The 15,569-nt window shown below is 50.3% G+C and overlaps 1 protein-coding gene across 1 annotated transcript; it reads left to right on the top strand.

The window, feature by feature from the left end:
* Positions 1-772: 772 nt before the first annotated feature.
* Positions 773-9,289, top strand: SSC4D (scavenger receptor cysteine rich family member with 4 domains). The gene is made up of 10 exons (XM_054589261.1): positions 773-938; positions 2,440-2,475; positions 2,722-3,027; positions 3,714-3,791; positions 4,571-4,885; positions 5,949-6,026; positions 6,601-6,675; positions 6,788-7,099; positions 8,074-8,151; positions 8,733-9,289. Exons 1-10 carry the CDS (start codon positions 773-775, stop codon positions 9,047-9,049), a joined length of 1,761 nt encoding a protein of 586 aa, XP_054445236.1. The 3' UTR covers positions 9,050-9,289.
* The last annotated feature ends 6,280 nt before the right edge of the window (positions 9,290-15,569 follow it).

Below are 15,569 nucleotides of genomic sequence, written 5' to 3'. Positions count from 1 at the left end.
GAAAGGGGGCAAGAGGGTACTTCTGGGATGCTGGTTACACAGTGTGAATGTTCAGTGAGTTCTACACTTAAGATGTAAGTACTTTTTTATTTGTATATCTCAATCCAAAATTTAAAAAAAAAATCATCAAGGGCTCCCCATCCCAAAAAGGCAGAGCATCCCAAATGGCATTTTCTCTCCCAGCCAGTCATCTTTGCATCTTTGTGAGTCATGGGAACTATATTTCCTTGATGTTTTTTCTTTAAAATGACCCATTTCTTCTTATTTAAATTAACTCTAAAGAGGAATTTTATATTGTTCTAATAAGTGGAAAACCAGGATTCTTTGCCATACATAGAAGGCTTTGAAGAAAAAAAGCAATGACAATAAAATGATAAATGCTCATCTATCTCCCTCTAAGTGTACGTGGGTTGCGCCAGCGGCACCAGCACCACTCTTTGGGGTGCGCTGCCCTGGAGGATAAACTCAACCCTGGGTGCAGCTGCGTGGCCTGTCTGGGTTTGGGCCCAGACAACCCTCCAACCTCTTCTCCCTCCATTCGCTTCCCCACGCTCTCTGCTCCAGCCTGACCTGACGCCTCATTAGCTGCCATCTGTGCTCCCGTCCTTCTCATCTCCCAGCTGTTACAGCTCCTGCTGCCTCCCCTCAGAATGCCAAACCCAAGTGGAAATGTCACTCTCCCCTGAAGCTCTCACTGGTCCCTTCCAGCTCAAAGAAGTGACTTGAGGTTTTTCATTCCAGATGTTCCTGCTCTGACTTCTCCACCAGCTCCATGATGGAACCATCAGAAAGGCCACTGACTGGCTGGACACACAAGGAAGCGGAAATTCGAATTGGTCCCCAACCCGATCAGAGCAGGGGGTGGAGGCCCGGAGACAGGAGTACAGCCCTTGCACCCATCCCCCCAGCCCTATCCTTCCTCCTCCTCTTGCCACTGGGTGAGTGCTGTCCTCCTAACCCCCAACGATTTCCCTTTCTGGTTCTATTTTCCCAGCTCTAAAATTATGGTGGGAGGTGGTTTGTAAGTGAGGTGGTTTCCAACATTCTTTCCAGCTCTGACATTTGTCCAGGGTTGATGAGAGCTAAGGATCTGAGTTGGGGAAAGGGAGGGCTCAGGGCTAGGGGTGAGGGATGAATGTACACAGAGTATGGGCAGTTAAGGGACGTCAGAAATAGGGAAGGAGAGAAAGGGGGTGGGCTTACCGATGGCTGTTGGAAATGCAGCTGATAGAATAGATGGAATCAAATGGCCTAGGGAATATCGTAACTTAAAAAAGAAGAAACCAAGTCTCAGTTTCTTCATCTGTAAAATGGGTACCTTAGTACATGTCTCAGAGAATTGTTGTAAGGATTCTCTGAGACGATGTATGTGAAAGTGTCTAAACAATACTCTGTGCACAAGTGGGCCACTGCAGAGTTTTCAATTTCCCATGCTAGGCCAGTTTCCTTGTTTCCTCCCAGCCTCCCAGGCCACTTATACTCAGAATTGTATGGTGAAGAAGAATGTGGCTATTTCGGTTGGAACACCAGTTCTACCCTTTGTTGTGTGACCTTGAGCAAGTTGCCTAACCTCACCAAACCTGAAGTTTCCCCATCTGCAAAGTCCTACCTATCTTATAAGTTGTCCTAATGATTAAGTGTACCAGGCCACATAAAGCAATGAGCACAATGCCTGGCATGTACATACATGAGAGCCGAAGCAGAAGGACTCATCTAGGTAAAGCTTTTGGGAAAAATCATAATGAATCCCAACACTAGTTTGCACACTTAAGGCAGAGTTACTGAGCATCTGCTAAGTAACAGGCTCTGGGCAGAGGGCTCTGGGAGACACCAAGATGAGAGAGGCATGGCCACACCACCAGGCAGATGGTCCGGAAAGGGGCATGTATATGGTGCCCAGGGATTCAGAGGGAGTAGAGAGCACTTGTAGCTGAGGGCCTCAGGAAGGCTTTATGGAGGAGGGGGCTCCAAGCTGGGTCTCGAAGGCTCTAAAGGGCTGTAACAACAAGCAGGACTGACCAGAACTGTTCAAGCAGAGGAGACTGCATGGTTAAAGTTCTGCAAACAAGATTGATGGCATATAAAGAAGTAAGGTGAGGCTGGTCAGGACATACTAGAAGGCTTTATTAGAAAGTTCAGGGGCTGGGACTCCTCTTAAGAAGTGGAGACTCTTTGAGAAATTGAGCAGTAGAGTGGGACAAACCAACCTGTCTTAGGCAGATCTCTCTGGCGTGGCCCATAGACCAATAGGAGAGGTGTGAAGCAAGGAGACCAACTGGGACAGTCAGGGAAAGAGAAGATGAGACTTTGGCAAAGCAAGGGCAGCGAAGAGGAGGGAGGTGATGGTAAGGACTGTGGTGGGAGGGGAGACTGTGTTCCCAGGGCCAGGCAGCAAAGGGAGGGGGGAGAGGGGCCAATGCTGTCCTCACTCTGTTTCAGCCAGTGCCCTACAGCCCACCCCACTGCCCTTTCCAGGTAGGTGCCCCTGCTCCTTCCTCCCCAACCCCTGTCCTGACCCCAGGTACTCAGATGCTCAGAGAGAAGACCTCCATTATTTTAGATGCCCCAAAAGGGATTGTGCCAGGCTCCCCGTTTTATAGAAAGGGAGAAATAAGACCTAGAAGGGACTGTTCCCAAGCCTCCCATAACTTCATGCAAAGGTGGGCATCCTGTAGGTTGGACCCAGGGATGCCCCTGGTGCCAGCTCAACCCTCTCCACAGAACTGAGGCTGGTGGGGGGTCCGAGCCGCTGCCGGGGTCGCCTGGAGGTCCAGCACGGTGGCTCCTGGGGCAGCGTCTGTGACGATGACTGGGACGTGGTAGACGCCAATGTGGTATGTCGTCAGCTGGGCTGCGGCCTGGCGCTGCCTGTGCCGCGGCCCCTTGCCTTTGGCCAGGGCCGAGGCCCCATCCTGCTGGACAACGTGGACTGCCGCGGGCAGGAAGCTGCTCTGAGCGAATGCGGCAGCCGAGGCTGGGGAGTCCACAACTGCTTTCACTATGAGGATGTGGCTGTCCTGTGTGATGGTGAGCAGAGCCCTGTGACCTAGGAGGGCAGACCGACTGTGTCAGGCAGCAGAGCTGAAGGTTAGACAAATGAAGGGACTTCCCAGCAGTGGCACTGTTCCCCGTAGGAGGCCAAGACAGTGGCTGCATTGCATGGTGCTAGGGTAGAGCCCCAGGCTGGCTGTCAGAAGCCCTGGGCCCTACTGGTGCTTCCGGCTCATTGTGTGGCCTTGGTCAAAACCCAGCATTACTTCTTCCATGTAGGGTTTTGCTGCTTCTCAGTTTTAAGACCAGATGATTGGGGTCAACACTGGCTATAGGCCCACTTAGCATAGAGTTGCAGCAGAAATCTCTGAGAGGCTTTGATCTTGACAGCAGTAGTTTTAATTTTCAAGAAAATCCCCAGAAGGCTCAGGTTGTGGCCCCCTCCCAGAGTTTCTGATTCTGCAGGTCTGGGGTGGGGCCTGAAAATTTACTTTTCTCAAGTGATGTGGTGCTGCTTTAAGAACTAAAAGAATTCCTCTGGAACTACTGTTTTCTGGATGCAGAGGGCTCTTTCACCTCTCATCCCCCTGGCTTTGATCCTCTGTGTGGCCAGAGACCCTGGGAGCAGGTGCCTTAGAGATCCATGCCCTGCCACTCATATATCTGTGAGTGTGAGGATGAAAAACAGAAAGATCCACTTGTCCTCCTTCCTTCCTTTCCAGAGTTCTTGCCCACGCAGCCCCCAGTGAAGAAAGTGTTAACCAGTACGGTGCCCCCTACAACTCCCAGGAATGGGAATGGTAAGTAAGGGCAATCTCCGAGCCCACCTGGGAACTGTCTCTGATACCCACCCTAGACAGAAAGAGAGGGATTACCGATGGTTGAGTTTGGTCATTGCCCCCTCCCTAACACTCCCCCGGTAACCCCTCAAGCAGCTCACCTGGATAGGGAAAGAGGATTCATTCCTGAGGAATGATTAAATACAATCAGCACAAGGTTGGAGAAAGTGAGAGGGGTGAGCACTGCATCTTAATCTAATGGGAATGTCAGAAATGTACAACAATGCTGATAATAATGTAGAACAAGAAAATGAAAAGTAACCCAAAAAAGGAACAGATAAAAAGGCCAGGAAGTCCAGAAGAGGAAGAGGGTCCAATCCATCAGAGAGAAACGGCAGGGCTTGCTGGAAGAAGAGTTCTTGGTGTTTCACCTGGGAAGGTGAGGAGGCTTTCACTGCCGTCTTAAATGAGGTCACAACCTAGTCACTTTGGAGAGTGTGGACAAGAGCAGGGAGGGTTGCTTTTAGGAAGGAAGTGACACGGTCAAAGGCAATCTGTCCTCTGAGCCCACAAACCACTCCCAATCAGGACTGTGAGGAGACAATGCCTTGGGGGTGAGTTGGTAGCTCCTCCAGGATTTTAGGTCCTGCTGCTGTCCTGCACTGTGGCCACGGGGCAGGCCTAGGGCATTGTGTAAGTGCATTGGATTAGGAGGGGATGGGGGGCAGAGCCCTGTGGGATTTGCTCCTTGACCCCTCCCCTTCCCCCCCGCCCCCCCCCCCCCCCCCCGTTCTCACCAGGTGAGGGCAGTGTGCGCCTGGTGGGGGGCGCGGGCCTGTGTCAGGGCCGAGTGGAGATCCTGCACAGCGGCCTGTGGGGCACTGTGTGCGACGATGACTGGGGGCTGCCAGACGCCACTGTGGTCTGCCGCCAGCTGGGCTGCGGGGAGGCCCTGGCCGCCACCACTAACGCCTTCTTCGGCTATGGCACGGGACACATCATGCTGGACAACGTGCACTGTGAAGGCAGTGAGCCCCGCCTGGCCGCCTGCCTGAGCCTGGGCTGGGGCGTGCACAACTGCGGACACCATGAGGACGCAGGAGTACTATGCGCAGGTGCAGCTCCGGAAGCGGGGCGGGGCCGGTGGGAGGGACCAAGCTATGTCTAGACGCTGGAGGAGACTGAGTGGGGTTTGGGCCGGGAGGGTGTTCGCGGCTGCCTAGAGGTTTCCGAGTAATGCAGGAAGGCCCTGAAATTACTTTCAGTATCTCAGTACAGTTCTAGAGGTGCCTCAGAAAACCCCAGTACTCTCTTTGGTGAGCTTCACAGCTGTGTAATACTAGAGTGTTGCTCTATCAATACTTCAGAATTATAGCTGTACCCCAAGAATGCCTGCGGAATTTTCGAGCATGGTTTAAATACTCTTCATGGAATACTTCAAAGTAATAGAACTCCAAAATTACCTCAGAAACACTCCATTGTAGCCCAAGTATGTCCCCAAGAGTAGCTGGCACAGCCCTCTTTAATCCTGATGCTCTTATAATATTTCCCCCACCTTGCCCCTCTCCATTTTGTGAGATTTTCTGAGCAAATGCAAATAGTAGGGCCAATAATGGCACTTCACAGATGGATTCCACTCTACAATAAAATGCTTGCCCATGCCTCACAGCAAACCAGGGGCCATCATTTCCAGTTTATAGATGGTAAAGTTGGGGCCCAGTGAGGCAGAGCCATACCCATGGCCACGCAGTGAGACAAAGTCACAGCTAACTTTGCTACATGGTCTCGGGCATGCCCCTTGCCCTCTCTAGTCCTTTTTTTATCTGTAGGATGGGAATAATGAGTCTCGTTCTGCAAGCCCTTCAGGACTGCATGGCCCTTCCCTGTGGACAAGACCTCTATCTCCCCATTTTGGACACACATTGGATTTCTGAGAACTTTGGAGAGAAATGAAAGCATGTCTGTGAAAGTCCTGTTTAAACTGTGATTTTTACACCTGTACAATATGTGAATTAAAACCATTGTCAAACCTCCTGCACCTCAGTTGGGGCTAAGCCCCCAGCTCTAGAAATAAAATCTGTTGTCTTCAGAGAAACCCTTCTATCCTCCTAAGAGCCCAAGGCTGACCAGGAAGCAGAACCTTGGCCGTTGACCCAGCTCCCTTCTTTCCTGCTCTAGTTCTAGGCCCTCCGACTCTCCCAGCACTGCCACCCTCTGCCACAAGAGAGGACTGGGCCTGGCACACAGAACCAGAGGGTAAGGAGCCCAGCCTGAGCCTGCTAGCTTCCAGGCTAGAATGGTAGGGGCAAGATGGGTAGGCCTGGGAACTGAGAAGGCTGTTTGGACCCATAGGAAGAGAGCCCTGACTAGGAGGCCAGAGCTTTTGGCTAGATTGTAGAGATGGGAACAGAAGAGCAAGGATGAAATCCAGATCTCTGAAAAGTTCAGTAAGGTGGGCAGAGGTAGTAAGAGGTTTCTTCAAAGCTCTGAAGTGAAATTTGGGTTGGTGCTGAGGTTGGGAATTGAGAGGCCTTGCGAGAGGGTTCGGATGGAGGCAGAATGAAGGATGGAAGTACACTGGGAAATTAACACTGAAATGATCATTGGGATTGAAATTAGGATAATGTCTGGAAATAGGGTTTGGTTCATTCCAATCAAGTTTCCTGACTGAGGACCCCACAACCAATCAACATGGTGACTCCAGAGTTGAGGCTGCATGTGGGGTACATGTGTGGTGCAGTTGGGAGATCTCAGGAGACCTGGTGCCTGCTGTAGGCCAAGGCCTCCTCGTCCCCTTCAAATGCTCTATCTAGGCTCCCTGTCTCCACAGCTACAAGACTTGGTGCCTTCTCTTCCAGAGAGACAGCACTCTTTACCACAGCCTCCTGGGCAGCGGGGAAAAAAAGTAAGTGGCAGAGCAGGGATTCCATGGTGGGTGGAGGGTGGAGCCGGGGCACTGCCCGGGAGCAGGTGGCTCCAGCCCAGCCCCTCTAGCCGCGGGCCTGTGCGCCCTGCAGGCGGGCGGCTGCGGCTGGTGGGCGGCCCGGGGCCGTGCCGCGGCCGTGTGGAGGTTATGTACGCCGGGGGCTGGGGCACCGTGTGCGACGATGACTGGGATTTCGCGGATGCGCGCGTGGCCTGCCGCGAAGCGGGATGCGGGCCTGCGCTGGGTGCCACGGGCCTCGGACACTTCGGCTACGGCCGCGGCCCCGTGCTGCTGGACAACGTGGGCTGCGCCGGCACAGAAGCCCGCCTGAGCGACTGCTTCCACCTGGGTTGGGGTCAGCACAACTGCGGCCACCACGAGGATGCGGGAGCGCTCTGCTCAGGTAAGGTCGCCACCCGAGCAGGCACAGGGGAAAAACTACCGCGCGGCCCGGAAAGCACTCCAAGGGCGGGGCCGCATGCAGGCTCGTACCTCGGTGCGGACCGGGTAAAGCGGGTTCTGAGAAAAGAGCGGGACCGCATGCACGTAGGCCCCCTCCGTAGCGTGTGCATGCGCAGGTACGTACGGAGCCATGGGCGGGGCAAGGCAGGATCTGAGAAAGTGGCGAGGCCGCACGTAGTCACGCACTGCGGCAAGGGCGGGGTGGAATCTGTCGAGTAATGGGAGGGGCTGTGCGTAGGACACTCTGCGGCTCTGCAACGTGGGCGGGGCCGAAGAGGATGCGCCCTGCTCAGGGAGGCTGAGCCCGCCCATCGACGCACCCAGCCGCTGAGCGGCTTGGGCGGGGCAGGAAGGGTGCGCCCTCTGCATTGAAGGTGTGGGGCGGGGCCTGGGGAGGTTGCTTGTCTTGCAGCAGTGAAGGGCGGGGCAGGAGGTGAAAGACGAGAGGCCAGGGATAAATTCTGAAAGTCTGTGAAGGGCGGGGCCGGGGCGCTATTGCTCTGCTGAGTTAAGGACCGCAAAATTCTGATAATCGAAGAGTTGATCAGCTTTTGGGAGCTGTGGAAGGAATACATGGAAAGGAGTGTTTGCAGTCTTACACATTTTAAAATGCTTCTAGTCATTGCTTGGTGTGGGAATTGATATCTTGCCCCTGGTTCGGTGCCCTGGGCCTAGTAACCTTTACCACAAAGGGTAGGCTACAAAAGATTCTGCTTTGGGCCTCAGGGTGAAAGAAACACAGTCACCATTTTTGATCCGAGGGGCAAGGAGCAGTTCTCCTTCTGGGTCCTGTGAAGTCCTTTATCCCTAAATCAGGCTTCCCTTGCAAGGAAAGCCCGGAAGGGTGACCTGACCTCACAAAATATGTTCCTCAATGTTACAGCCACCTCTTTTTCTTTGTCCTTGCTGATCCAGGCCCAGAGGAGCTAGGACTGCAAGTCCAGCACGATGGTTCTGAAACAACCCGAGTTCCCACTCCTCGGCCCAGAGACGGTAGGTGCCCACAACCCCTAAGAGGGAGGTAGAGGCATCAGGATAGGAAGGACCAAAATCAGGGGAGGTCACACCCTGGGTTTATGTGGTTTGGCAAATTTGTACCATGCCCTGGAATCTTTGTCCTTTTGTGCTAGTCTCAAATCTAATTAATAGAGGTATGATGTCCAGAAAGAGGAAGGTGGGTTTTAAGCTAAAGGAGTCTAGAAATTTCTAGAAATGGAACCAAAATGAGGGGATAGGGCTCCTTTCCTGAGGAGAGAAATGAAAGAATTCACTCTTTGGCCAGAGGAGTCCAGGGGGTGAGGGGAGGCAATGATGACTTCAAAGGATACAATCACAGTCTTCAGAGAGTAGCCCTGGGGCTGAGGTACTGGGATTATAAACAGAGGACCAAGGAGAGAACAGGCATAGAACCCAACATGCTCGGAGCACCCCACAAAGGCTCGTACATGTTCTTTCATTTGGAGACTGGGTCTGTATTGATGTGCATTCTATTTAAATCTCATTTGTCTGGCCTTGATTGGGAGTGTCCTGGCATGGGCCAGCACCTTCCAAATCTCAGCCTTGTCCCCCTACAGGACACTTACGTCTGGCAAATGGAGCCCACCGATGTGAGGGGCGCGTAGAGCTCTTCCTAGGACAGCGGTGGGGCACTGTTTGTGATGATGCCTGGGACCTGAGGGCAGCCAGGGTCCTGTGCCACCAACTGGGCTGTGGCCAGGCTCTGGCAGCTCCTGGAGAGGCCCACTTTGGCCCAGGTCGAGGTCCTATCCTTCTGGACAATGTCAAGTGCCGTGGAGATGAGAGTACCCTTCTGCTCTGCTCTCATATCCGCTGGGATGCCCACAACTGTGACCACAGCGAGGATGCCAGTGTCCTGTGCCGGCTGTTGTGACCCAGCCCACTCTGCAGACCACTTTTTCGTCCTGTGGCCTGCCCCTCTGCCTCCAGGAAGCCTTCCTCCTGTGTCAGCTGCAGTTCATTTAGCCCTTCCTTCCCCTTGCCTGGAAGAGAGCCTGGCCTGATGGTGTGGCCATGCATGGTGCAGCCTGGCTCTATCCCATCAACTTACTGTGTGATCTCACCTGTTATCAATTGTTGTGGGCCCAATTCAATGAAAGGCCCCACTTCCTGCTCGGCCAAAACAGAAAACTGAGGGTAGGGAATGACTTCTAACTCTCCTTTTTGGTGGGGCTCCAGTTATGGCACCCATATTCTGCCTTCCTGGAACCCAGTCCAGGAGGTTCAGGGGCTCTCTGAAAATGGGGTTTCTCCCTTCCCCCCACCTATCTTGGGATCCCTAAGAAGAGGGAAGGCAGGAAGGCCTGCAGCTTTTACCTTAACCTGCCTGGGGCTGTAGAGGAACCTGGGTCATTGCCCTAGCCTGCTCTGTGAGGGCCCAGACTCAGATGGTGCTCGGCTGGACAAGGGGACTGGAGGGGCCACAGCAGGGACGGGGCCCCTCCCTGCAGCTGGAACCAGCATCTCTGAATTATGCTGCCCCCACCACAAAGCCTCCACTTTGCAAAAGTAAAGAACAGCGGAGGCCTATAGCCACTCGTTCATAGGTGCCAAGTCAATAAAACATTGTTCCCCCTCTCTTTTAACTGAGGTCAGTGTTTGGGCACAAGTGTATTGTTTGTGGCAGCAGGAAAGACTCTGGTGAGGACTCTCTGAAGGTTTGAGGTTGGAGGGCGGTTCAATGGCATCATCAGAGAGTTCTCTGAGGGCCCCTCACATCCTGGAAATGCTGACTCACAGTGTCAGGCCTGGAAAGGCCCTGAGGGTCTCCTACCCCGTCCCTGCTTTCCTTTTACATATAGAGAAATCTATGTCCTGCAAAAGCAAGGGATCTGCTCAAGGCCACATAGCAAAGTAGTAGAGTTACTAGAACTGAAAAAAATTGAGAGGAGACAGGCAGGAAGGCAGATAAGGGAGAGTAAAACAGCACTGGGGCTTCCCCAGAGGCTGCTTTTGGGGCACCTAACTTGCAGTTCCAGGGGCAGAGAGAAGTGGGGAATCCTGCCAGAGCTGCTCTCAGCCCTAGTCTTTCTAGTAGCAGCTGTCTGGCGTCAAGCCTCTGCCCCCCAGGTCCAGCCTGCAGGCACTGCGTTAGTTTCCTGTAGCCGCTGTCCCAAAGGACCACAAACTTAGTGGCTAAAAACAAGACAAATTGATGATCTTACAGTTCTTGAATTCACTAGTCTGAAATGGGCTAAATTCAAGGTGTCTGCAGGGTAGTGTTCTTTTGGAGGCTCTAGGGGAGAATTGGTTTCCTTACCCTTTCCATCTTCTAGAGGCTGCCTGCATTCCATGCCTGCTCATAACTTCCTTCTAGCGAGCAATTACATCATTCTGACTGTGCTTCTACCATCTCAGTCTTCTCTCCTGATTCTTCTGGCTCCCTCTTCCATCATCAGCTTCTTGTGATTTTGTTAGACCCACCTGGATAATCCAGGATAATCTCCATATCAAGGTCCGTAATCACATCTGCATAATTCCTTAAGCCATGTAAAGTATCATATTCGGGAGCTCCAGGGATGAGGATGTGGACATCTTTGAGGGGCCATTATTTTTGCCTCCCACAGGCTCTAAACCTGGGTCCTGGCTCCCAGCCAAGAGGGAGGCAGACACTTTAGCTCCAAACTCCATCTGCTCTTGGCAGAAACAGCTTTGTCTCTATTTGTTAAGGAGCTCTCTGAGACCTATTCTCATTGGAGAGATGAGAGCTGAAGGAAAAAAAAAGAATGAAAATGCTTAAGAATTCAGGGAGTTGGACAGGGATGTTCTAGCCACTCCATAACACCCAGATCTGAGCACAGCATACTCAGGTGCTGCTTAGCTTGTGGTCATAGCCACTCTAGCCATACCCACGTTTGAATGTGCCTCTCCTTTGTCCTCAGAAGTATCGCGGCTTTCCTACCCCTTGAGTCCCCTTTCCCATCTAAACAAAGTGCTTTCATTGATGGTCTCTTATTCGACCCTCGTAGCAGCTCTGTGAGGAAAGGAGTATTGTCCCTTTTAACCAACAGGGAAAACTGAGGCTCAGAGAGGAGAAATGACTTGTCCACATTTGTACAGCGGATGCAGAACTAGAACCTCAGATTCTCGATGCCCACTGATACTGGTCCCCAACATATCCAGTTCTTCCCCATCCCAGGACATTGTAGCTTTGCATTTCCCTGCCCTCTTGAAGTGAGGTGTGGCCCTGTGACACGCTTTGGCCAATGAAATGTGAGTGGAAGTATCTCCCCGGGCAGGAGCCTTCAAGAGTCCAAACACAATTGTCAAATTCCCTTCCTTCAAGGTGACCGGTAACATTCCAGGCGCCAGAGGTTCCATCAATCTGTGGCCCTAAGAGAGTGCCACCTGGAGCAAAGTCTTCATTGACTCAGGATGGACCTAGAGAGTGAGTGAGAAATAAATCTTTGCTGTTGTAAACTACTGCTATTGGGGGTTGTTTATCAGAGCAGCCTAACCTAGCCTATCCTGACTGAAACTTTCCCTCTGGGGTTACATGAAACCTGTCTTCCAGCCAGTTATTAAGGCTGGTTCTGGTCACTGTTTTATTCAGCACATTTGGTGTTCTATGTGTGAGGGCTTAGCGGGATTGGGAGCACGCAAATAAAGAAGACAGGGCTTTTGCCCTTGAGAAACTCATAGAATAATACAATGATGACTTGAGTACCCTGTAGTCTCCTAAAACTCAACCTGTCCCACTGAGAATTTTGTCACCAACACTTAAATGTGGATTTCCCTGTTTAGTAAGTATCACTACCAACCACTATCTTAAGCTAGAAACCTGAGTATTAACCCCAGCAATCCCCCTCAAAAGAAACCTAATCAATCATTAAACCCTATTGATTCTGTTTCCCAAATCCTGCGGGAATCTGTGCTCTTCTCTCCATCCCCACACTTTGACTCCAAGTGCAAACCTCGGGACAGCAATGGAGCACAGCCAGGAGAACAGACTATGCTAGCCGTGCAGGGACAATATGGATTGAACAAATGGCACAGAATTTTTGGACTCTGGTCTTTGTACTTTTCTTGATAAAGACAACGTTGGACTTTTTTCACAGCAGGACAGACGGCTATGAGACATTGGGAACCAGAGGCAGCCTTCCATTTCAACCACAGTAAATCTTACCTCATCCTCCCATATACGGGTCCCCAGAATGCTTTTCTTGTGACTATGTGAAAGGACCCCATTTTCGCCAGCACATTACCATGGCTTCTTCACTGTCTTCCTGTCTCATGCTTACAAATTTGACAGCGCCACTCCCCTGTCACCCCTTCCTGTCGTCTTCACTGTCTTCCTGTCTCCCAACCCATTCCTCATACCACGGTGAGCTAATGTTTACAAATCTGATGGTGCCGCTCCCCTGCTCAAATCCCATTTATGGCCTCCCAGTGCTCTTCCTCAACTCCTTAGCTCAGTTTACAAGGTCCACAGCCTGGCTCTGCCTGTGTTTTCGGCATCATCCCTCTCCACTTGCTGCCAGGATCTATCCAGGTTGAACTACTTTCAATTCCTCTAATGTCTGGGCTCTCTTCCCACCAAGCCTCTGCACATGCTGTTCTCTCTGCCTGGAATAGGCGTCACCCTCTCCCTTCCCCTCAGTCAACTCTTATTTAGCCTCATGCCTCGGCTTTCATTTTCTCCAGAGGCCTTCACTAAGACCACGCCCTCCCTATCTGCACTAGGAACCAACGCTGCACCCTGTACCTCCCCTCTGACAGCATTTACCCCTGCATCTCAGGAGCCTGCTAACTTGCCTGTACCCTCCATTAACCCACAGGGTCTCGGAGGGCTGGGTCTGGGGCTGTTGCGCCCAACTTTGTACACAGGATCTTACACACAGTAGGTGTAATATTTGTCAAGTAGGACATAAGCAGATATTTCTGGAGCACCTGTGTGCTAGGCCAGGTGCGACGCTGGGCTCTAGGGTTATAGAGCAAGAAGAGAGATAGACCAGGTTTCAGTTTGCATGGCACAGAGTTTACCTTCAAGAGAAGATTCATGATAAGCCATTAAACAAATCAATAGTCAAGAGAATTGAACCTGCTGATTAGTTCTATAAAAGACATAAAGCAGGGTATTGTGGTAGGACTTAGGTGGGCAGGCAAGGCCTCTGAAGAGGTAAGTTTTGAGCCAGGCCTTAGTAGTGAGAGGGAGCTGGCCCTGAACCTTTGGCCATTCCAGGTCCTTCAGTGAGGATTTAGCCTGACCAGCAAAAGAACAAATGAGAAGGGCGTTATGGTTGGAGCAAAGAAGATCATGATGAGATGAGGCATAAAAACTGGGAACGATCAGGCCACTTTCTACCTCATGGAGATAGATGAGAATCCATTGGAAAATGAATGATATAGATGCCCCAGATGTCAGTCTCTTGAATATCTCCCACCTCATTCAACTTGCTGAGAGCACCTTGCCTCTTAAGCTTTAAGTAAAAGGACCCAGCCAGGTGTCTCCTATTACAGTAGAATTCCCAGCATCCCTACTAACAAACTCAGGAATTCTTAGGGAGCTTAGATTCTGCTAAGCACTCCTGAGTTGTGCTGATTTCTGAATCTCCCACCTGCTTTTGTTCCCTCTGTAACTGTACCCAGTCAATAAGCTTTCACTCCAAAATTTCTACCATTCCATGCTGTGCATGTAGCACACTTGGCTGATAATTTGGAGCAAGGGCCCAACATGCGACTGAAAATTTAAAATTAGATACCCTGTTTTTATTTTTAATCAGCCTGACCTGAGGACATTTTTTCATTGTCTTTTTTTTTTCTTTTTTGAGAAACATCAATTTGAGAGAGAAGCTTCAATTTGTTGCCTCCCATACGCACTGCAGACAGGGGATAGAACCCACAACCTAGGCTTGTGCCCTGCCCAGGAATTGAACCTGCAGTCTTTAGACTATAGGATGATGCTCCAACTGAGCCACACTGGCCAGAGCTAGACACCCTGTTTTTAAAAAGCCCTTGTGTATTCATGTACATACTCCCAGATAATTTTCGCTGATTTTTGTCTACTCTAGCCCTAGTGGTCTACACCAATGCTGGGACCCACCCTCCCTCCTACCACCTCCTTCTTCTCATCCTTTGTTTGCAAGCCATCCAACTTCCACAATTTTGCTCATTGCTTGTTTTTTTTTTAAGATGACAGCTTTATTGAAATGTAATTCACATACTATAAAGTGCACTCTTTTAAGTTTTTTATTGAGGTTTTTAGGGTAACACTGGTTAATAAAATTATATAGGTTTCAGGGGAACAATTCTATTGTTAAAGTTCACTCTTTTAAAGGATACAATTCAGTAGTTTTTTGGTATATTTGCAGGGTTGTGCAACCACCACCATCTTAATTCCAGAACATTTCATCACCCCTCCCCCCAAAAAACCCCCTCTCACATCCATTAGCAGTCATTCCCCATTCCCACTCCCCCTGGCCCCTGACAATGATCAACCTACTTTCTATGGATTTGCCTGTTCTAGGCAATTCATAAATGTGGAATCATGCAATATGCAGCCTTTTCTGTCTGACTTTTTTTTTTACTTAGCATAATGTTTTCAAGGTTCATCAGGATTATAGCAGGTATCAGTACTTCATTACTTGTACTAAAGTAATGAAGTACTGATACTTCAGTACAGAGGAAATAATATTCCTCTGTATGGACTTAACAAATTGTGTTTATCCAGTCATCTGTTAATGGACACGGGCTGCTTCCACCTTTTGGCTACTATGAATAATAGTGCTGTGAGTATTCCTGTACACGTATCTGTTTGAGAACCTGTTTTAAATTCTCTTGGATATACACCACCTAGGAGTGGAATTTCTGGGTTATATGGTGATCCTATGTAAATCACTTTGAGGAACTGACAAACTGTTTACCACAGTAGTTACACCATTTTACAATCCCACCTACAAAGCACAAGGGCTCCAATTGTCCACATCTTTGCTAATTCTTTTTATTCCCCCATTCTGGTGGTTCGAGTTAGTGTTATCTCCTGGTTTTGGTTTCCCTAATGAGTATATCGAGTATCTTTTCTTGTGCTTATTGGGTATTTGTATACTTTGTTTGGAGAAATGTCTATTCGAGACCTGTACCCATTTTTCATTTGGGTTCTTGCTCATTTCTTATGGAAAACTGTTCAGCTATTTTGTCTATAGCTTAGTCTCCAGGACTAGCTTTCCAAAACTGTCCTTTTTGTTTTGCTAGTCATAGCTGGCCACCCTAATTAGAATTATGTAGCCAACCTATGAAACTTAAGTCGTTTTGTTTTCGCTCTCCATGTGTGTACACTGTCAAACCTGAGGTGGAGGTAAAATCCTTCTCTGATTTTACATGGGATTGAAGGATTGGCCAGGATCACCAGCCAGCTAACTAGGGGGCGGGATTTACACCCTGAACGGACAAACTCC

This window comes from Pteronotus mesoamericanus, unplaced genomic scaffold, assembly GCF_021234165.1.
Source record: "Pteronotus mesoamericanus isolate MK-2021 breed Mesoamerican mustached bat unplaced genomic scaffold, CSHL_Meso_final scaffold_167, whole genome shotgun sequence".
Classification (NCBI taxonomy): domain Eukaryota; kingdom Metazoa; phylum Chordata; class Mammalia; order Chiroptera; family Mormoopidae; genus Pteronotus; species Pteronotus mesoamericanus.
This window is presented reverse-complemented; position numbering and strand designations above follow the sequence as displayed.

Excerpts from the sequence above, each read along its gene's own strand:
- SSC4D (XM_054589261.1), top strand. The coding sequence starts at position 773 with ATGATGGAACCATCAGAAAGGCCACTGACTGGCTGGACACACAAGGAA. Across the intron at positions 3,028-3,713 it reads TGTGGCTGTCCTGTGTGATG|AGTTCTTGCCCACGCAGCCC; the intron begins GTGAGCAGAGCC and ends CTTCCTTTCCAG. Across the intron at positions 3,792-4,570 it reads AACTCCCAGGAATGGGAATG|GTGAGGGCAGTGTGCGCCTG; the intron begins GTAAGTAAGGGC and ends CGTTCTCACCAG.